The sequence below is a fragment of the Coregonus lavaretus genome (genome assembly GCF_964263955.1).
Source record: "Coregonus lavaretus genome assembly, chromosome: 12".
In the NCBI taxonomy this organism is placed as follows: domain Eukaryota; kingdom Metazoa; phylum Chordata; class Actinopteri; order Salmoniformes; family Salmonidae; genus Coregonus; species Coregonus lavaretus.
Window position 1 is genome coordinate 58,739,020 of NC_139999.1, and position 22,199 is coordinate 58,761,218.

Below are 22,199 nucleotides of genomic sequence, written 5' to 3' on the forward strand. Positions count from 1 at the left end.
ATAGTAAGGTCTACACCTGTTATATTCGGCGCATGTGACAAATAACATTTTATTTTATTTTATCATAATTTTCACAATTTGAGTGTTATTTTGACCTCATAGTGTGGAAATATCAGTAAATTTGTGTTGTATACTTGTGTTGTCCCATGTACCACCTGGAGTTCATGTGGTAGAATGAATGAGAGCGGAAGTTTTAAATAAGACTGGGGCCTCTCCAAGTGCTCTTTGGTGTGCTTGTAATCCTCAGGAACAGACTACATTCACCTGGAAGTGGCCATAAAACGCAACTAGGCAATGCAAACTAAAATAGGCCAGAGAGCAATGAAGCCTATAACCCTGGTAACTACAACAATTACACAGGTATTAGTAACTTGAAACAACAAGTTTGCACTGGGCATTTTATATGTGTCCTCCTTTGTAAGCACACAACACTGGTCTGGTTGAGGCATTGCATTTACTTGATTATGGAACAAGAACAATTACTTGTAAGATTTAAAATTCACCTTAACATAGTTTCTGCCTCCACATTTCCAAACCAAACTTTCAGATGGGGGCCAAAGTTTTCTCCATGTACTTCTAGCATGGCTACATGTCCTCCACCATTCACCTAAAAGGACACGTTCAACATTAATTCAATCAAACCATCATATCAACAGTACACTTTTTTTTTTTTTTTTTTTACTACCCTCACACACACACTTCTTATTCTGAAAACTGGAATGATCTACCTACAAGGGGAGTCTACCAATAGTAGTAGTTGTAGTACTGTATTATTTGGGTACTATATTGTACAGTACTCTTATACAGTACTCATTTCCCCCATCCACGTCTCTTAAATGGTACAGTGACAATTTACATAAAAAACCCACACTTTCTTGTCTTATTGACAGGAACAGAAAACAAGGTGCAAATCAGCCTTGAATCACTGCAGTTCCTTATTCCTCATTTGATTTTTTTGTCAGCTTCAGTAGTGTTAAGACCTCACCTCCAGTCCTGTGATGACAGGTATTGGGCTGACCGAGCCCTGAACGCAGGCCAAGCCCTCAGAGAACGTATACTCCACTGCTTCTGTACCGATTATGGTCCAACATGATCCATCATTCAGCACCTCTCTGCTCTGCTCCCTCAGACTGGATGAGACCTGGGAAGACCCAAGGTGAAGAGGTTAACGCCTCCATGCCCCATTCCCATTGAACCCCCCCCTCCCATCCCCACCCCCCCACCCCCCATTCCACAACTGTCTCACTGCTAGTGAACCCAGGGCCTGAGGAGAAGGTTCAGTGACACTGTCCCTTAGCTACTAATGTAGGTCTGTGACCTAATTCTGGGCTAAATAATGATTGCGAGAGCTAGCGAGAGTTATAGCATGGACCTGTATCATCATGTCCCTAGAGTGACATTTTACCTCTCATAAGGACTTTTCACACTACTGAGTCAAACCGAGCAAAGCCAAACCAAGCTGTACTAAGCTGGTCTGGTTACCCAATACCACCCACTATTGCTGGAACCGTGGTGAAAAGGATAATGTGAACAGAAAATATCAGAGCAAGCGCAGGCTTGGGTCGGCACAATCGTGTGAATAGGGTAATATTAACCTGGTACTGTATGATTCTCTCATTAGACAGGCAGAGGTACATCTGGCTGTTGTCCTTGAACTGAAAGGCACACTTGTGGAGCTGGGAGACGGGCTCGTCCACATCCAGGATGGTGTGCTGCTTGTTCACCTTGCGGATCACCTGGAGGGAATCCAAAAACATCAAGGATCTAACAGAATCCATCATCCTTTTGACACATCATTGGCCTCCTCTCTTTAAAAAAAAAAAAACTACAACAATAAGAAATATATGTACTAGTATGATAGGAATCTAATGGAATCCATCATCCAATATGACACACCGTTGGTTTCCTCTCTTTTTAAAATAAACTGGACCTTTATTAAATCTATATACGACATGATAGCTTTGTTAATAACATGACTTAGATGGGCTTAGATTATGTTATGTCTGGAGGAGGCCCCTGAATAAGATTGTTTCTTCCTGTCAGGGCAAGCCAAGGTATCATCTTCCCATCATAGAGAACTCCTGGCTGGTCCTAAGCTACACTCTTAGACAAAAAGGTGCTATCTAGAACCTAAAAACGGTTATTTGGCTGTCCTTTTGGTTCCATGTAGAACCCTTTTGAGTTCCATGTAAAACCCTTTCCACAGAGGGTTCTACATGGAACTGAAAGGGTTCTACCTGGAACCAAAAAGGGTTCTTCAAAGGAGAACTATGTGGACAGCCAAAGAACCCTTTTGGAACCATTTTTTCTAAGCGTGTACCAGAGAGAGCATCACCGGGGTTGCAGTCTACAGCATGACGGTGTGCTACCACTATTTCATCTCCCTCCAAAGCCCTGAGCTGAACCAAACCGTAAGCAAACACAGTGAACGTTGTAGAGAGCACGCTAGAGTTTAAATAGGAAAATATACAAGCCACTCCAAAAGAAAATAAAACAGTCAGCAATTTACCTCAACTAAAATAACATGTATAGGTGTACAATGTAGGTGTATGTTACTCTAAACCATCAGCTGTATTATTCAAATGCCAATTTGGGGGTACGTGAAAGCGGTCTGATCAGCCAATTGCCATGAGGGGTTGCCTAAAAATAATCCCATCCTATGAACATGAGCAAGACAATAATAACAATAGAATTCTGCTGTGCAGCAAACCATATAACATCTGCTCAGAGTTCTTACGAGAAGGAAAAACTATAACACGATTATTTTCCCCAATTATGAAATACAGTGGAATTAAGGTGGTCAGACTACAGCATGTAAAGAATACTGAACTGCAGCTACCAAGGTCTCCAGTATAATGGTACCATTGAGGTGATATCCAATTATTGTGCATGTGCGAGTGTTTACCATGGGGGGCAGGGCCACCCCGGAGTCAGTGCAGACCAGCTGAACCACACAGCCGTAGCAGATGAAGCCCTCACACACCGTGAACTCTCCTGAGTCAGCATGCTGGTCCTCGACTGCGCAGACAGACAGACAGACAGACAGACAGACAGACAGACAGACAGACAGACAGACAGACAGACAATAAGTTAAAACATAATGTAAGTGAATGAGTAGCAGTAGGATGAAAACATGAAAAACAGATGAGTCTATGGAGTCTACTTCTGAGGAGAGCTTGATCTTAGTTTTTGGGATATGATTCCAATCAGAGAAAGGTTGCAAAATCTGTCTTGGAATACATTACTGCATTAGCAACGTTTTTTTTAAATTTCATGATAGAAAACAAATATTGTCCCAGCATTACCACCAGCTAGAAGATTTACGTATTCCTTTCATAAGGGCTCTGACAAGTCATTCTGCCCACAGCAGTAAAGAGAGAGAGAGTGTGTAGATGGAGGACTGAGAGACAGCGGTTCAGACAGCCGTTCATACCTAGAGTGACTGTAAATGCGGTCCACTGTCTGGCACTGGCTACAAAGGCCCCTCGTTCTACGGCCAGGTAACGTGTGCTGACCGTTTGGGACCGCAAGCGGTTGAACAGAGCCACCCTCGACCCCGCGGAAATACACACTGCAAATGGACACACACGCAAACATACAGACGTGTGTACACACACACACACATAGCCGTAGTATGCAGCATGACAAATACATTTCACTTTCACATGTTGTGCACATGACGCATTTCCCTACCTCAAATACACATACATGTATTTGTATGTATGAAAAAAAGTATGCACTCACTAACTGTAAATCGCTCTGGATAAGAGCGTCTGCTAAATGAAATAAATACACATCACAAATAAGCCCACAAATGAGCATACACCATTCTCATTAATGACTGATGCAGCATGACAATTGTAGGTATGTTTTCCTTTCACACACAGTGCACCGTGACGCATTCTCCTACGGGTGAGAAATTCGACATTCATCCTACGGGTGATCTCAGCTGTCAAACCTCTCTGGCGCCTCTCCCTTTTATCTCGCAAGGGGTAGGAGCCTATGTCAACACAACTGGACTCGTATTGTGTGCTCCTGGATCATAAGGTCAAATGTCTAGCCTAACTAGGAGTGGCAACCTGCACCTCCACTCTAGCCCTACTGTGACCCTGGGGACTGTGGCACTTTAGGATCACCTTTCACTCACAGTCAGCGTTCTTCATAGACTGCCTCTTCTGGGACGGTTTGGAGATAACTTTGATCAGCTTACTGAGGAAGGAGCCAATCTCCTGCCCGTTGCCAAGGAAGAGCTTGAGGACCAGGCGAAAGTGCTTCCTTTTGTCTGTGTCGGAGATGTACAGGGACTTGGCGCAGGCAAACATCTGTTAAAAGAAAATGCAAACATTCAGCAGTGCCTCATACGCTGTGTTTGTTCTGTCAACAGTCTCTTGTAATAAAATGTTTTGAAACCTTGTCTGGGTCATTATAGCGGCAGGGTAGGTTACTTTCTAAATGTAATCGTTACAGTTACTAGTTCCATGTCCGAAATTGTAATCAGTAAGGTAACTTTTGGATTACCCAAACTCAGTAATCTGATCACTTTTAGATTATTTTCCACTTAAAGGTACAATCAGCAGTTGCTACATCCATTTTTTGATAAATGAATTATATATACCCAATGATTCTTGTAGAATATAACTTATAAATGCCTCATGAGCTTACTTCAACTGTTGTACCCCATCAGATCCCAAAATATAAGCTTGTTTTACTCCAATGTTTGTAAATAAAATAAATGTAAACAAACACTATATTGCCAAAACATGGTTAAAACTATAATTATTATATCATGAATAGTCAGTCCTTGTATCCATAGCTCTGTCTATGAATTTGAGAGTGGTTAAAGCTGCAATATGTTACTTTTTGGGCGACCCAATCAAATTCAAATAGAAATGTGTCTTATAGATCTGTCATTCTCATTGAAAGCAAGTCTAAGAAGCTGACTTTGAATACGCCTTTGATAAAGTACGACTGGAATTTATATATGGAATATTTCAATTTTTGAGAATTTGTTATATAATGGGTTAAAGTTATGTAAGTAACCCTAGGTTAGTAAATAACTGCTACTTCTCAGAAAGTATTAAACTGTCAAGAGGAGTAAAACAAGGTTGTCCACTATCGGCATATATATTTATTAGGGCCATCGAAATGTAAGCTATTAAAATCAGATCCAACAATAATATCAAGGGGCTAGAAATCCAGGGCTTAAAAACAAAGGTGTCATTATACACTGATGATTCATGTGAATCCTTAAAGAGATGGGTGGGGCTAAAGCCTAAAAGGGTGTGAACGATGCTGAATAGGTGTAGACAAAGAAGAGCTCTCCAGTAGGTGTACCAAAACATTCAAGGGCCATTTTCTCACAAGTGAGGTTACAAGTTTATCAACTTTCAATGCAGAATTACTTTCACATTGTTCCTCAACTGTAGTATATGATATACTATTTTCTAGCTCTGAGTCTCTACTTTTATCCAACGTAAAAAACACAATTTCAATTTTTGCTACATAAGAAGGAATCGAGCCGGTCGGTCATATATTTAGTTTGATTTTGGTCACAGGTTCAGGAATGGCTGAAGAATTGCAACATTTACCTGCAAATAGCAGATAGCACAACTGGGTGATTTGAAAATTCATAGTCAATCGATCAATAATATTACATTTACATTTTAGTCATTTAGCAGATGCTCTTATCCAGAGCGACTTACAGTTAGTGAGTGCATACATTTTTCATACTGGCCCCCCGTGGGAATCGAACCCACAACCCTGGCGTTGCAAGCGCCATGCTCTACCAACTGAGCTACAGGAGGCCCTATAATATAATAATACTCTTAGCAAAAATGTTTATCTTTAATTTACAATCTGTAGAAACTATGACAATAGAAATGTTTAGACTTTTGTGAAACATCACAACACAGTTGAAAAATGTATGGCAAATATAAATAAAAAATGTATGGTCTTCAGAGATAGATGGGAGGGGTTGAGGGTAGCTGAAGAATGGGCCCAAAAACAAATAAAAGAAAACTAAATGTAAAATATACTGTGTCTGTAAAATGTATATAGTATCCATAAGTTGGAAATAGAAGCCTAAGTGTTGTTGTCCATTAGTTTAATCCAATTAGGGGAGGGGTGGTAGGGTTAGGGGAAAATAATAAAGGAAAATACATACATATACATACAGTACAAGTCAAAAGTTTGGACACTGTAGAATAATAGTGAAGACATCAAAACTATGAAATAACACATATGGAATCACGTAGTAACCAAATAAGTGTTAAACAAATCAAAATATATTTTATATTTGAGATTCTTCAAAGTAGCCACCCTTCGCCTTGATGACAGCTATGAACGCTCTTGGCATTCTCTCAACCAGTTCACCTGGAATGCTTTTCCAACAGCAGTCTGCGCTCCAGCAGGTATATCTCACTGGACATCCCCAAAGCCAACACCTCCTTTGGCCGCCATTCCTTCCAGTTCTCTGCTGCCAATGACTGGAACGAATTGCAACAATCTCTGAAGCTGGAGACTCTTATCTCCCTCACTAACTTTAAGCATCAGTTGTCAGAGCACCTTACCAATCACTGCACCTGTACACAGCCCATCTGAAATTAGCCCACCCAACTACCTCATCCCTATATTGTTATTTATTTTGCTCTTTTGCACCCCAGTATCTCTATTTGCACATAATCTCTTGCACATCTATCATTCCAGTGTTAATACTAATTGTAATTATAGCCTATTTATTATACTAATTGTAACTATAGCCTATTTATTGCCTTACCTCCATAACTTGCTACATTTGCACACACTGTATATATATTTTCTGTTGTATATTTTGAGGTTTTTTTACCCCATATGTAACTCTGTGTTGTTGTTTTTATCGCACTGCTTTGCTTTATCTTGGCCAGGTCGCAGTTGTAAATGAGAACTTGTTCTCAACTGGCTTACCTGGTTAAATAAAGGTTAAATAAAAAAAAAATTAAGTATTGAAGGTGTTCCCACGTATACTGAGCATTTGTTGGCTGCTTTTCCTTCACTCTGCGGTCCAACTCATCCCATACCATATCAATTGGGTTGAAGTCGGGTGATTGTGGAGGCCAGGTCATCTGATGCAGCAATCCATCACTCCTCTTCTTGGTGAAATAGCTGTTTCACAGCCTGGAGGTGTGTTGGGTCATTGTCCTGTTGAAAAACAAATGATTGTCCCACTAAGCCTAAACCAGATGGGATGGCATATCGCTGCAGAATGCTGTGGTAGCCATGCTGGTTAAGTGTGCCTTGAATTCTAAATAAATCACAGACAGTGTCACCAGCAAAGCACCCCCACACCATCACACCTCCTCCTCCATGCTTCACGAAGGAACCACACATGCGGAGATCATCCGTTCACCTACACTGCATCTCACAAAGACACGGCAGTTGGAACCAAAAATCTCCAATTTGGACTCCAGACCAAAGGACAGATTTCCACTGGTCTAATGTCCATTGCTCGTGTTTCTTGGCCCAAGCAAGTCTCTTCTTCTTATTGGTGTCCTTTAGTAGTGGTTTCTTTGCAGCAATTCGACCATGAAGGCCTGATTCAAGCATTCTCCTCTGAACAGTTGATGTTGAGATGTGTCTGTTACTTGAACTCTGTGAAGCATTTATTTGGTCTGCAATTTCTGAGGCTGGTAACTCTAATGAACTTATCCTCTGCAGCAGAGGTAACTCTGGGTCTTCCTTTCCTGTGGCAGTCCTCATGAGAGCCAGTTTCATCATAGCACTTGATGATTTTTGCGATTGCACTTGAAGAAACGTTCAGAGTTCTTCACATTTTCCGGATTGACTGATGTTCATGTCTTAAAGTAATGATGGACTGTCGTTTCTCTTTGATTATTTGAGCTGTTCTTGCCATAAAAATATAGACTTGGTCTTTTACCATCTTCTGTACACTACCTTGTCACAACACAACTGATTGGATCAAACGCATTAACAAGGAAAGAAATTCCACAAATCAACTTTTAACAAGGCACACCTGTTAATTGAAATGCATTCCAGGTGACTACCTCATGAAGCTGGTTGAAAGAATGCCAAGAGTGTGCAAAGCTGTCATCAAGGCAAAGGGTGGCTAGAATCTCAAATATAAAATATACGTTGATTTGTTTAACACTTTTTGGTTACTACATGATTCCATATGTGCTATTTCATAGTTTTGATGTCTTCACTATTATTCTACAATGTGGAAAATAGTAAAAATAAAGAAAAACCCTAGAATGAGTAGGTGTGTCCAAACTTATGACTGGTAGTATATATATATATATATATATATATATATATATATATATATATATATATATATATATATATATATAATGTTTACAAAAATATATACAGTTGAAGTCGGAAGTTTACATACAGTGGGGAGAAAAAGTATTTAGTCAGCCACCAATTGTGCAAGTTCTCCCACTTAAAAAGATGAGAGAGGCCTGTAATTTTCATCATAGGTACACGTCAACTATGCAGACAAATTGAGATTTTTTTCTCTCCAGAAAATCACATTGTAGGATTTTTAATGAATTTATTTGCAAATTATGGTGGAAAATAAGTATTTGATCACCTAAAAACAAGCAAGATTTCTGTCTCTCACAGACCTGTAACTTCTTCTTTAAGAGGCTCCTCTGTTCTCCTCTCGTTACCTGTATTAATGGCACCTGTTTGAACTTGTTATCAGTATAAAAGACACCTGTCCACAACCTCAAACAGTCACACTCCAAACTCCACTATGGCAAGACCAAAGAGCTGTCAAAGTACACCAGAAACAAAATTGTTGACCTGCACCAGGCTGGGAAGACTGAATCTGCAATAGGTAAGCAGCCTGGTTTGAAGAAATCAACTGTGGGAGCAATTATTAGGAAATGGAAGACATTCAAGACCACTGATAATCTCCCTCGATCTGGGGCTCCACGCAAGATCTCACCCCGTCGGGTCAAAATGATCACAAGAACGGTGAGCAAAAATCCCAGAACCACACGGGGGGACCTAGTGAATGACCTGCAGAGAGCTGGGACCAAAGTAACACAGCCTACCAATGAGTAACACACTACGCCGCCAGGGACTCAAATCCTGCAGTGCCAGACGTGTCCCCCTGCTTAAGCCAGTACATGTCCAGGCCCGTCTGAAGTTTGCTAGAGTGCATTTGGATGATCCAGAAGAGGATTGGGAGGATGTCATATGGTCAGATGAAACCAAAATAGAACGTTTTGGTAAAAACTCAACTCGTCGTGTTTGGAGGACAAAGAATGCTGAGTTGCATCCAAAGAACACCATACCTACTGTGAAGCATAGGGGTGGAAACATCATACTTTGGGGCTGTTTTTCTGCAAAGGGACCAGGACGACTGATCCGTGTAAAGGAAAGAATGAATGGGGCCATGTATCGTGAGATTTTGAGTGAAAACCTCCTTCCATCAGCAAGGGCATTGAAGATGAAACGTGGCTGGGTCTTTCAGCATGACAATGATCCCAAACACACCGCCCGGGCAACGAAGGAGTGGCTTCGTAAGAAGCATTTCAAGGTCCTGGAGTGGCCTAGCCAGTCTCCAGATCTCAACCCCATACAAAATCTTTGGAGGGAGTTGAAAGTCTGTGTTGCCCAGTGACAGCCCCAAAACATCACTGCTCTAGAGGAGATCTGCATGGAGGAATGGGCTAAAATACCAGCAACAGTGTGTGAAAACCTTGAAGACTTACAGAAAACGTTTGACCTGTGTCATTGCCAACAAAGTGTATATAACAAAGTATTTGTCACGCCCTGGCTCTAGGGACTCTTTTATGTTGAGCCAGGGTGTGTAGAGTCTATGTTTTGTGCTCTTTGTGTCTGTTCTAGTTCGTGTGTTTCTATGTTGGCCAGAGTGGTTCTCAATCAGAGGCAACGAGTGTCAGCTGTTGCTGGTTGTCTCTGATTGGGAACCATATTTAGACAGGCTGTTTTCCACAGTGTTTTGTGGGATCTTGTTCCGTATTGGTTTATGTGTGTGAACCAAGGACTTCACGTTATCGTTTGTTGTTTTGTTCGTGTGTACACTTAATTAAATAAAATATGTTCACCTTCCACGCTGCGCCTTGTTCCTCCTTCGACGATCGTGACAGAAGATCCCACCAAAACAGGACCAAGCTGCGTGTCCAGGAGCAAGCGCCGGGTAAGGAGCTGGAGAGGTTGGCGATGGCCCAGGTGGGCCAATGGTGGTCCTGGGAGGACATGCTCGCGGGAAAAGGGCCATGTGCTAAAGTTAAGGCCCTGGCGAGAGAGGAGCAACGGCGTCAACAGTGTCGTCGTCGGACGGACGAGAGGCAACCCCAAACATTTTTAGGGGGGGGCACACGGCATGGGCGACGGGGCAGCAGGAAGCAGCGACAGGGCGTATTGGGAGGTTAGGTGAGGAGGCCACCAGGTTAAGGGGGCTATTGGTCCAGAGGGAGCAGGAGTTAGTGGTTCAGAGGGAGGAGCTACTGGAGGCTAGAAGGGAGAAGGAGAGAGTAGAGGCAAGGCGAGAGGAACTGAGTAGGCAGCTGAGGGAGCGGAGGGTTATGAAGAAACCCAGTCCCGCTCCTCACACGAAGCAAGTGGTGTGTGTCACCAGTCCGGTCCGGCCCGTTCCTGCTCCCCGCACTAAATTAGTAGTGCGTGTGCCCAGTCCGGCCCGACCCGTTCCTGCTCCCCGCACTAAGTTAGTAGTGCGTGGTCCCAGTCCGGCCCGACCCGTTCCTGCTCCCCGCACTAAGTTAGTAGTGCGTGTTCCCAGTCCAGCCCGACCCGTTCCTGCTCCCCGCACTAAGTTAGTAGTGCGTGTTCCCAGCCTGGCCCGGCCTGTTCCTGCTCCCCGCACTAAGTTAGTAGTGCGTGTTCCCAGCCCGGCCCGGCCTGTTCCTGCCACTCGCACCAAGCCTACGGTGCGCGTCGCCAGCCCGGCCCGGCCTGTTCCTGCCACTCGCACCAAGCCAGGGGTGCGCGTCGCCAGCCCGGCCCGGCCTGTTCCTGCCCCTCGCACCAAGCCTACGGTGCGCGTCGCCAGCCCGGCCCGGCCTGTTCCTGCCACTCGCACCAAGCCAGGGGTGCGCGTCATCAGCCCGGTCCGGCCCGTTCCTGCTCCCCGCACCAAGCCAGGGGTGCGCATCGTCAGCCCGGTCCGGCCCGTTCCTGCTCCACGCACCAAGCCAGGGGTGCGAGTCGTCAGCCCGGTCCGGCCCGTTCCTGCTCCACGCACCAAGCCAGGGGTGCGCGTCGTCAGTCCGGCACAACCCGTGCCTGGGTCACCGGTGCCGGGTCAGGTACCGGTCAGCTGCTCCACATCGAAGCCTAAGCAATCCGCTCCACCGATGTCCAGTCCAGCTCCAGCCAGCGGGGCCAGACCGGACCAGGGGCGCTACGGGGGGATTGTTGGAGGGTGGTGGTCAAGCCCGGAGCCGGAACCGCCTCCGAGGAGGAATGCCCACCCAGCCCTCCCCTGTTCGGGTTATGTTTAGACGCGGTCGCAGTCCGCGCCTTTGGGGGGGGGTACTGTCACGCCCTGGCTCTATGGACTCTTTTATGTTGAGCCAGGGTGTGTAGAGTCTATGTTTTGTGCTCTTTGTGTCTGTTCTAGTTCGTGTGTTTCTATGTTGGCCAGAGTGGTTCTCAATCAGAGGCAATGAGTGTCAGCTGTTGCTGGTTGTCTCTGATTGGGAACCATATTTAGACAGGCTGTTTTCCACAGTGTTTTGTGCGATCTTGTTCCGTATTGGTTTATGTGTGTGAACCAAGGACTTCACGTTATCGTTTGTTGTTTTGTTCATGTGCACACTTCATTAAATAAAATACGTTCACCTTCCACGCTGCGCCTTGGTCCTCCTTCGACGATCGTGACAGTATTGAGAAACATTTGTTATTGACCAAATACTTATTTTCCACCATAATTTGCAAATCAATTCATAAAAAATCCTACAATGTGATTTTCTGGATTTCTTTTTCTAATTTTGTCTGTCATAGTTGACGTGTACCTATGATGAAAATTACAGGCCTCTCTCATCTTTTTATGTGGGAGAACTTGTACAATTGTTGGCTGACTAAATACTTTTTTTCCCCACTGTACACTTGTCTTGTTAACAAACTATAGTTTTGGCAAGTCGAATAGGACATCTACTTTGTGCATGACACAAGTAATTTTTCCAACAATTGTTTACAGACAGATTATTTCACTTATAATTCACTGTATCACAATTCCGGTAGGTCAGAAGTTTACATACACTAAGTTGACTGTGGCTTTAAACAGCTTGGAAAATTCCAGAAAATTATGTCATGGCTTTAGAAGCTTCTGATAGGCTAATTGACATAATTTTACTCAATTGGAGGTGTACCTGTGGATGTATTTCAAGAGCTACCTTCAAACTCTGTGCCTCTTTGCTTACACATCATGGGACAATCAAAAGAAGTCAGCCAAGACCTCAGAAATAGCATTGTAGACCTCCACAAGTCTGGTTCATCCTTGGGAGCAATTTCCAAACGCCTAAAGGTACCACGTTCGTCTGTACAAACAATAGCACGCAAGTATAAACACAATGGGACCATGCAGCCGTCATACCGCTCAGGAAAGAGACGCGTTCTGTCTCCTAGAGATGATTGTACTTTGGTGCAAAAAGTGCAAATCAATCCCAGAACAACAGCAAAGGACCTTGTGAAGATGCTGGTGGAAACAGGTACAAAAGTATGTATATCCACAGTAAAATGAGTCCTAAATCGACATAACCTGAAAGGCTGCTCAGAAAGGAAGAAGCCACTGCTCCAAAACCGCCATAAAAAAGCCAGACTACGGTTTGCAACTGCACATGGGGACAAAGATCGTACTTTTTTGGAGAAATGTCCTCTGGTCTGATGAATCAAAAATCAACTGTTTGGCAATAATGACCATTGTTATGTTTAGAGGAAAAAGGGGGTTGCTTGCAAGCCGAAGAACACCATCCAACCGTGAAGCAAGGGGGTGGCAGAACTGAAAAAGCTTGTGCGAGCAAGGAGGCCTACAAACCTGACCTGGCGGTGGGGTTATGGTATGGTTAGGCATAAGCTACGGACAACGAACACAATTGCATTTTATCGATGGCAATTTGAATGCACAAAAATACCGTGATGAGATCCTGAGGCCCATTGTGAGGTCAATTTTTTTTAAAGGTATCTGTGACCAACAGATGCATATCTGTATTCCTAGTCATGTGAAATCCATAGATTAGGGCCTAATTTATTTATTTAAATTGACTGATTTCCTCATATGAACTGTAACTCAGTAAAATCGTTGAAATTGTTGCATGTTGCATTTATATTTCTGTTCAGTATATTTTTCTGAAATTATAAGTAATCCAAGAAGTAACCAACTTCTTTTTCTATAATCTGATTACAATATTTTAGCTGTTAACGTAACCGATTACAGTTACAGGTTTTTTATAATCAGATTACATGTAATCAGTTACTCCACAGCCCTGTACAGTGGTCAGTCTTGAGGTCAGGCTGGAAACACAGGAGGCCATGTTTTTGTCATAAAACGGGAGACCCTTTTCACCTTGATATATTTGTATTTAGATTCCTCCTCTCACCCTGGCATCAGGCTGGTCCTCGAAGGCTAGTTTGAAGGTGTCTGCCTGGGCCACACAGGAGCTGTCCAGGCCCATATAACCACAGAGTCTGTAGCAGGAGTCCCCTGCACCAGTGGCTGGGTAGGATTACAGAGCTTAAGTCAGATCATGTAGTACAGTACTTTAATTGCTTACTGGATAAATAATTGCCAAATGTGTGGGGGAACATGTATCCTCAGGCTCACCTTTCAAAAGGTCTTGTTTCAGTTTCCATCCTGAGCCACTGATGTAAACACAAGGAGGAGGGCAGAAGAACCTATTGTATGTAGACACACAATGTTCCTTCATACCATACAAAACGCACCTGCAATCTGGCTAAGGCTAGTTTGCCCACTAAACTCCCTGCATGTATCACCGACGTCAGTGTGCTAGCTTAGCATATAGCGCTGCCTCCCTGAACATTCTCCTGACTGGGCTTGAACCAGGGTCCTCTACCTTGCAAAACACACGTGACCGCCCACTTTACAACCAGTCAATAGGTCACAAACCAAGAGTTAGATGATTGATGAGAGATATTTGGATAGTGTTTAACAGGTGGGGGCCTTGTCGACTTACCGTTTCTCGTTGCCGTATGATTTCTGGGCAACCTTTGCATGGAGTATTCGCACAGATTGGTCAGGGCGAAACTGCAGATACTGTCTCACTGACTCCCTGGTCACTCTGGGCAGTGGAGAGAAACTTTGGTCCAGTCTGCTGAATGAATAGAAATCACTTAAAAAAGAGACAAACTCTCCATTGTTGTTCCTCTGTTAGAAGAGTGAAGCCTCTGCAAGATTATTGCCATCATTTTCCCATCATTTCAACAGCTATACAATCCCATAATTGATTTAGGTGAACTTATTTTTTTCTCTATATTCATATTAAAGTAAAATAACAAATTAGCCTACCATTATAAAAACTAATTATTGTTTTCTTGATTGCCATCGCCGGGAAGTGTGGGTTTAAAGGGAGAGTGCAACATTTTGGCAATTAATCCCCTTTTCTACTTACCCAGAGTCAGTAGGTACCATCTTTTTATGTACCTGTGTGCAGTTTGAAGGAAGTTGAAGGTAGTTTTGCGAGTCATTGCTAACTATCATTTGCGTAATGACTGGAAGTCTACCAGAACAGCTAGCATGCTGACTCTGGGTAAGTAGAAAAAAGGCTTAATTGGCAAAATCTTGCAATATCCTTTTAATTGACATATTTTAACTGAGATATTCTGAACCCACTATGCTGTAAAGGATATTCCCAAAGGAGTAATACAGGTACCTGGCAAAGAAAGAAGGTTATAATGTATACAATAAAATGCCGAAGATAGTTTCTACTATGATATTAGGTGTGCATACGGGTAGGAGAGAGAAAGTGGATGTTTTAATTCCTGAACAATGCAGTGGCAGGATCTCTCTCTCTCTCTCTCTCTCTCTCTCTCTCTCTCTCTCTCTCTCTCTCTCTCTCTCTCTCTCTCTCTCTCTCTCTCTCTCTCTCTCTCTCTCTCTCTCTCTCTCTCTCTGCTAAACAGTCCATAGAGTGATACTGCATTTTATAAACAGAAACCCTGTGTCATTTCTTCCCCTCCATTTCTGTGCAAAGTACTGTGTGCTGTCAGCGTTTGGTTTGCATTTGAATCACTATGTTCTAATCTCATGATAATTTATGTTTGGAGTATTGTGTCAGGAAAGACATTCTAGATACATTCTGTTCTTATGAAAGACACATTATGCTTGATTAATCTTCCTTCACCCATAAGGTGACGTGATAGAATGCACTTGTTTTTACTACATTTCTTGCTTAACAAATGAACAACATGTTGCCATCAGAATAAAGACTAACTAAATGGCACCGCTCAGCTCTCTGAACAAAGAGAACCACATTTGAGAATTCTCTTTCCAATAATCATCGGCAGCTTCCAGTTGGCTCATTCATTCCCCCTCCTCTCCCCTGTAACTATCCCCAGGTCGTTGCTGTAAATGAGAATGTGTTCTCAGTCAATTTACCTGGTAAAATAAGGGTTAAAAAAACATTAAAATAAAAATAATCTTCTAAGGAATAGCAAGGGAGAGAGAGAAAGAGCTCTTTCTTATTAACCACAGGGCTAGGGCCATATAATGTGCCCTTATATAATTTCATGTGTTGAAAAGGTTATCTGATACGAGTGGAGAGGTGGACATAGAGCCGGGAAAGAGGGAAAATAAACTGTTTTGATGACGGAGGACCCATAATTGGTACTGACACTCTTGCTGTGGCTGTTGTGCAGAGGGCCTAAGTAAAAAACGTCCTCGTAAATTTCCAGAGGTCAAACTACCTGTGAGAAAACTCCAAGATGAGTGCTTAGATAGCAGATCAGTATAATACAATTGGGGCTTGAACACACTGGACAACAACTGCCCATCACTAGCAAACCCATAGGCCAAACACATCATAGCAATACAACAAAAACACCCAAGTTTTCCCACTGACTTTATGTACCAGTGGAATATGTTCAGTTTTAAATGCTGGTCTCAGTTTCTATAGACATAGCTATTGATATTAAAATGTCTCATAGAATTGTCACGCTATAACTTCACTGTCATTTTCCCCTCATATAGACTTTAAAGGGACAATCTGCACTTGCGACATTCATTTTTGGACATAAATTAATCATATGTACCCATTGATTCTTCAAGAATATAACCTATAAAACCTAGAAATAACTGTCATTCCCCATCAGAACCCAAAATAAAAGCTTGTTGTACTTTATTATATATTTTTTATTTATTTCACCTTTTTTTAACCATTGTAAATAATTGTAAACAAAGTAAATGTAAAAATTTATACTTTTGATATCATGGATGGTCAGTCTTGGCATCCATATATGAATTTGAGAGTAGTTCCTTTTCTCCAGCCTCATCCCTCAGCTTTTTACCGAAACGCTTACTTACTTTTATTGTTGTTATTGTTAAGTTGTTGTTACAGTTTTAACATTGGCCATTAGAAAAAGCACAGTGGGAAACCTATTAGATCGTTTTATACAACTTTAGAAATACCATAAATGCTACACATTTTATTAATGCTAAATGTACCCGACTTTTATTTAAGAAAGTAAAAAGCTCGAATTTATTGTAGCCTGTTCTACACTGTACAAAAGGCACAAGAGCATCCCAGTCCTGGCATGTGTGCTGTGCCTTCCCAGCTGTTCCTATTTCAAAGGTGGGTGGGGTCTACACTTTAACTCTCATTGCCTGGTTTCTAATACCTGCACGAGCCTCTGCTCCTTCATTCCATGACAGAATAATAGTTGAGACAAGGCTAAACAACTGCACAACATAAAAGGACAATCTTTCCATTCACTTTTTCCACCGGAACTCTTTCTTCCCAGCTTGGTGACTTTGGAGAGGCTTGGATACCACTGCTTTTGCACTGACATTTTGTGAGTCACAGCAGGAGTTTTGTGTGTGTGTGGATTTTGCATTTACCACAGTACCTGTTCCATTCTGACGCCCAAGGTTCTGTCCTACCCAGCACCGTCGCCAGGTGAGTTAGCGAATCCCCGGGTTGGTACATGTGGGCGGTGTCCAAGGAATCCGTTATCTGCAGTGATGCTGAAAATGTAATGGAGAGAGTGCGTGTGTCATTTGTCAGTATTCACTGAGTCTAACTGCATCTCTATAGTAAATACATTCTAAGGAATAGCAAGGGAGAGAGAGAAAGAGCTCTTTCTTATTAACCACAGGGCTAGGGCCATAGAATGTGCCCTTAAAATTTGATGTGTTGAAAAGGTTATCTGATACGAGTGGAGAGGTGGACATAGAGACGGGATCAATCATCTAACTGCATCTCTATAGGTCAGTGTGTATTTAAAATGAGAAACCAAACATGTGTTTTGTTTTGCTTCTTGTCTATGGGCTAATAAATAGTTTGGTTAACCAGGCATCATGACCCAGTGAGGAAATGCCTGTCTGATCCTTCATTAGTGCTGCTGTGGGACTTTTTTAGGTGTTCTGATGTCGTTTCTGATGTTGACACAACAGGGTAGTAGTAAGAGTTGCCAATCTGCAGACTAGTCTTGAGGTGTAGCTAATTTATACACAGCCATACACGCTTAGAAAAAAAAGGTACTATCTAGAACCTAAAAGGGTTCTTTGGCTGTCCCCAAAGGATAACCCTTTGAAGAACCCTTTTGGTTCCAGGTAGAACCCTTTTGGGTTCCATGTACAACCCTTTACACAGGGGGTTCTACTTGGAACCCAAAAGGGTTCTCCTATGGGGACAGCCGAAGAACCCCTTCGGAACCCTTTTTTTCTAAGAGTGTACTGCTTAGTCATATCGAGGTTAGGTATGCACTACACAGTCATGGTACACTTTGGGGACATATTTTTATTTATTATGAAAGTAAAACTTAATTGATATGACTATTATTATTACAAATGATATTGTTTATAGTAGTGGTAGGCTAGTACATTACTGTATATAGAAATAGCAGCAGTAGCTGCTGGTAGCCTATATCTGTTTGTGCTGGACTAGATTGTTGTCTTTTGGAGAGTTCCTTGGGATGGTATGGAATTCGAAAAATCTGTATTTGCCTATCTAATTTGATGAAATGCTATTTTTAAATTGAAACGTATACCTTAAACAACACTTGGCTTACACTATATAATTTAGTAGAATGCATTATTTAGAAACTATCATCAAACAGGATAATATCCAACAAACCCACATCTCCCAGTTAAAAAACCCACATCTCAAAAAAATGTCTTCTTTACAACCCAGTAACCAACTCAACATTGTGTACTTTAGAGTGAGAATATGAGGGTGCTGACTGGCTGTATGTGCTGGGTGCACATTGGCTGACTGGAGGTGAGGAGGTTAGGAGGCAGGAGAAACAGCTAACAGTAGCAAAGTCCACATCTGCTTCCAATCGAGCAAGAACAAGAAGCTGCTGTGTCTTAAACTGAATGTGGGCTCAAGCTGTCACTCAACTCCCTACCAGCCACTGAGCCAGCCACATAACTGCTCTCTTCACTCATTCCGAATGTGTCACTCACTCTCCCTTCCTCTCCCACCTCTCTCTCCCCTCTACCTCTTGCTCCCTCCTTTGCTTTCTATCAGCCTCCCCCGTGTGCCTGAGACCCCTGTTAAACTCAAACTGGGAAGAATGTTTTAACTGTCAGGACTTACCCCTTGGAGATCCTTCGGGTTACGCAGATTTTTTACTTATATCATAAACAGATATCCCATAGAGAAATGTAGGCCTACAGCTAACTCACAGTGTGCACACTCTTCCTCCATACCCCCCCCCCCCCCTCCTTATTTCCCCCCTCTCATCTCCCCTAGCCCCAGGTAGACGTTTCTCTTAGGCACAGATCTAGAGACAGCTCAATCTTCCCAAATCCTGATCTTGATGATTACAGGGAAAACGCAAACACTGACCTTCATACATTTTATTTTTTGCCCAACCCATCTGGTTTACCCATTCCTCCTTCTATGCGGCTTATTCTGGAGCTGGTTCACTCACCTTCTCTCCTCTCTTCCCCAGTTTCTTCCTCCCTGATGAGGCTCTGCATGGTCTGGTAGCGGTGCTAAATGTAAAAAGAGGAAGTCACCATGCATGTCCCAACAGGGGTTCTACAGCTACTGTGCTTTACTTCCTCAGAGAAGCCACACCACTCCATTCAACACAGCTCCTCTGCCTGTGACTTCACTGTGACTCACTAATATGGATACTGTGTGTTAGCGCTAATGTTAGTGTATTACTTTTACCCCCACCCCTCTCTCCATTCTTATTCCAGTAGCGGTGTGTGTGTGTGTGTGTGTGTGTGTGTGTGTCCGGTTGTTTGTATTGAGAGATAGTCACCTGTTTCTCAGGTACAGGGTTCTCACACCCCTTGCTTCCACAAACACTGCAGGAGATAGCAAGAGAATGCCCAAAGACAAGAGTAATGTCCAACCAGGCAGTGAGTGCTTGTCTAACAGCTATGCAGGAGCTGCTAATTGCATTAAGAATTGAGTGGTGTGTCTCTGAAAACAAATAGCAGAGAATGTGTTTTATATAAAGTAGGAAACCAGAATAAAAGTCATCTGCACTTCCAGGGAGCCACAACCCACACAGTAGAACTGATATAATTGATAGTTCACTGTGAACTCAGGGCGTATGGGGGCCGGTGTAAGGGAAGTATGGAAGTTGCATTAGTGGGATTACTCCCCAAGGGTGAGCACTGACATCTAGGCCTGTTATTTTGGGCTTGTCAGCAACATATGCCACATGGTTTTTGAAAAGTTTCACATAAGATCTGTAGAAAGAATGTACATATCTTCTTCCATACTATTTTAGCTACTCCCATGTGATGAAGAATCGTATGCAGAGCTCAATCTGTTTATTTTCATACCTACACTGAACAAAAATATAAACGCATCATGTAAAGTGTTGGTCCCATGTTTCATGAGCTGAAATAAAAGATCCCAGACATTTTCCAAATGCACAATACCACGGATGTCTCAAGTTGAGGGAGCTTGCAATTCACATGCTGACTGCAGGAATGTCCACCAGAGCTGTTGCCAGATAATTCAATGTTAATTTCTCTACCATAAGCCGCCTCCAACATCATTTTAGAGAGTTTGGCAGTACATCCAACCGCCCTCACAACCGCAGACCATGTGCATGGTGTCGTGTGGGTGAGCGGTTTTATTGATGTCAGCGTTGTGAACAAGAGTGCCCCATGGTGGCAGTGGGGTTATGGTATGGTTAGGCATAAGCTACGGACAATGAACACAATTGCATTTTATCGATGGCAATTTGAACCGCACAAAAATACTGTGTTGAGATCCTGAGGCCCATTGTGAGGTCCATTTTTTTTAAAAAGGTGTTTGTGACCTACAGATGCATATCTGTATTCCCAGTCATGTGATATCCATATATTAGGGCCTAATTTATTTATTTCAATTGACTGATTTCCTCATATGAACTGTAACACAGTAAAATCTTTGAAATTGTTGCATGTTGCGTTTATATTTTTATCCAGTATTGTAGAATAGATCTTATTTTTCTTTTGTCAAATGTGCTATAATTGCTTGATTACTGCTCCAGTATTTAGCATCCAATTACATAGTATACTGTATGGAATTCACAACTCATACCATTACATAATGTAGAATTCCACCACCCATATAGACACTGTATCAGTCCATTCAGTGCAGTGGATTAACAGGGGAATATTAAAGTGAACTGAATGTTTTTCTTAATGCCTAATTAGAGTGTATCTGTTGGTATGGGCGCTGCTGTGTCGGTTAGGTAGTAGTGGGGCACACTGAGGCATCATTGTACCTGCACACATGCACTTGATTACAGAAGGAGGCTACTAAAACACACTTCTAGAGTTCTGCACTGGGTCTCAGAGGGCACTGATCAAGACCACAATGCATAAGGGTCTCTCTGAGCTGGATGTGGGCTCTTTGCAAGGTCCTGATCTCTCCATCTTTGTGTCTCTCTTAATAAACCTCTGTCTACTCCTTAATTTGCTCTCACTTGCTAGGTTTCCATCCAATTGGTGACAGATTGTCATGCAAATATACTAAAATCCACATAAAAACAATATGTGTTTCCATCAAATTGTCTTGTTGCATATAAAAAGCTGTGCGTGATGACGTAGTGCACTTCAAATACCTTTTGTGGTTCAATTTCCTCTTACCGAATAAAAAATAAAAAGCAAAATGGGTTTCCATCGCATTTTCAACTCTACTGATGGTATTGGCTTGTGCGCTCTAGCCAACAGTGCTATCTGCACGCTGTTGGATAGAGCGCACATATAGCCTACGTGATGAGATTATTATTATGGACAAAAGAGCAAGCCAAGCATCGATTATCATGTCACCATATTAAGACCCTTAATATTTATTGGAAGGCGCATCAAGCTCATCACCTTGCACTTTCACCACCCTGTGAAGTTAATAATTGATTTCATCTGTAGCCTAATAAACTGCATGCTTTCTCGACAAGTCGTAGTGGGAGGACCACACAACATATCATCGAGTGACTCCAAGTTTACTTCGATATGATGGTTATTATATCAATATTTGTGCATAAAAGTGTTTCCACCAACATTTCTCACATAATTAATTTTACAGACACAAAAAAAGTAGGCAAAGCACACTGCACAGTTGTTGTCTTTGATGTGATGTCTGCCTACGCTCTCTGAGGAAGTTGCTTCCATTGGGCATTCACAAATTGACCAAAATGAGGCCAATGAATGACAACAACTACTATTCGAGGTACAGTTATCTGAGCGATAACGATAAACTTCACCAGGACACCTCTCTCAGGACTGAAGAAGAGAAGTCCCTTTTATAATGCCTGTTTGAATTGACAGCATGCCTTTCGCAGATTAATCCTTTGTGTAGCCGTCTATTAGGATAGGAATTACTCCTCTATACCTCCGCCATCTGTTTGGTGTCAAGATTTTTATCATAGGGCTGGGCAGGAATGTGCTAGTGGTAAAGTACTGTAGATTACCTGTTTTGTTCTGTGTTCTCTCGTTGCAGTGCAGTTTGAAGCCTGCCTAAACTCAGCTCTAACCCAGCCCTGAGAGGTCCGGCTCCCAGACCAACGCCCTGAAC

General features: G+C 42.6%; 1 protein-coding gene across 1 annotated transcript in view; it reads right to left on the minus strand.

The window, feature by feature from the left end:
• rbpjl (recombination signal binding protein for immunoglobulin kappa J region-like) overlaps window positions 1-19,153 on the minus strand; it is a gene marked incomplete at both ends in the record, with an annotated part of 31,664 nt that extends 12,511 nt beyond the window's left edge. Inside the window, 11 exons of the mRNA XM_084172903.1 lie at window positions 504-607; window positions 986-1,141; window positions 1,596-1,736; window positions 2,906-3,018; window positions 3,434-3,571; window positions 4,148-4,322; window positions 13,593-13,708; window positions 13,817-13,887; window positions 14,187-14,321; window positions 17,074-17,191; window positions 19,105-19,153. Of these exons, the coding sequence (XP_084029029.1) occupies window positions 504-607; window positions 986-1,141; window positions 1,596-1,736; window positions 2,906-3,018; window positions 3,434-3,571; window positions 4,148-4,322; window positions 13,593-13,708; window positions 13,817-13,887; window positions 14,187-14,321; window positions 17,074-17,191; window positions 19,105-19,153 (1,316 nt within the window). The remainder of the gene's footprint in view (window positions 1-503; window positions 608-985; window positions 1,142-1,595; window positions 1,737-2,905; window positions 3,019-3,433; window positions 3,572-4,147; window positions 4,323-13,592; window positions 13,709-13,816; window positions 13,888-14,186; window positions 14,322-17,073; window positions 17,192-19,104) is intronic.
• Window positions 19,154-22,199: the final 3,046 nt, after the last annotated feature.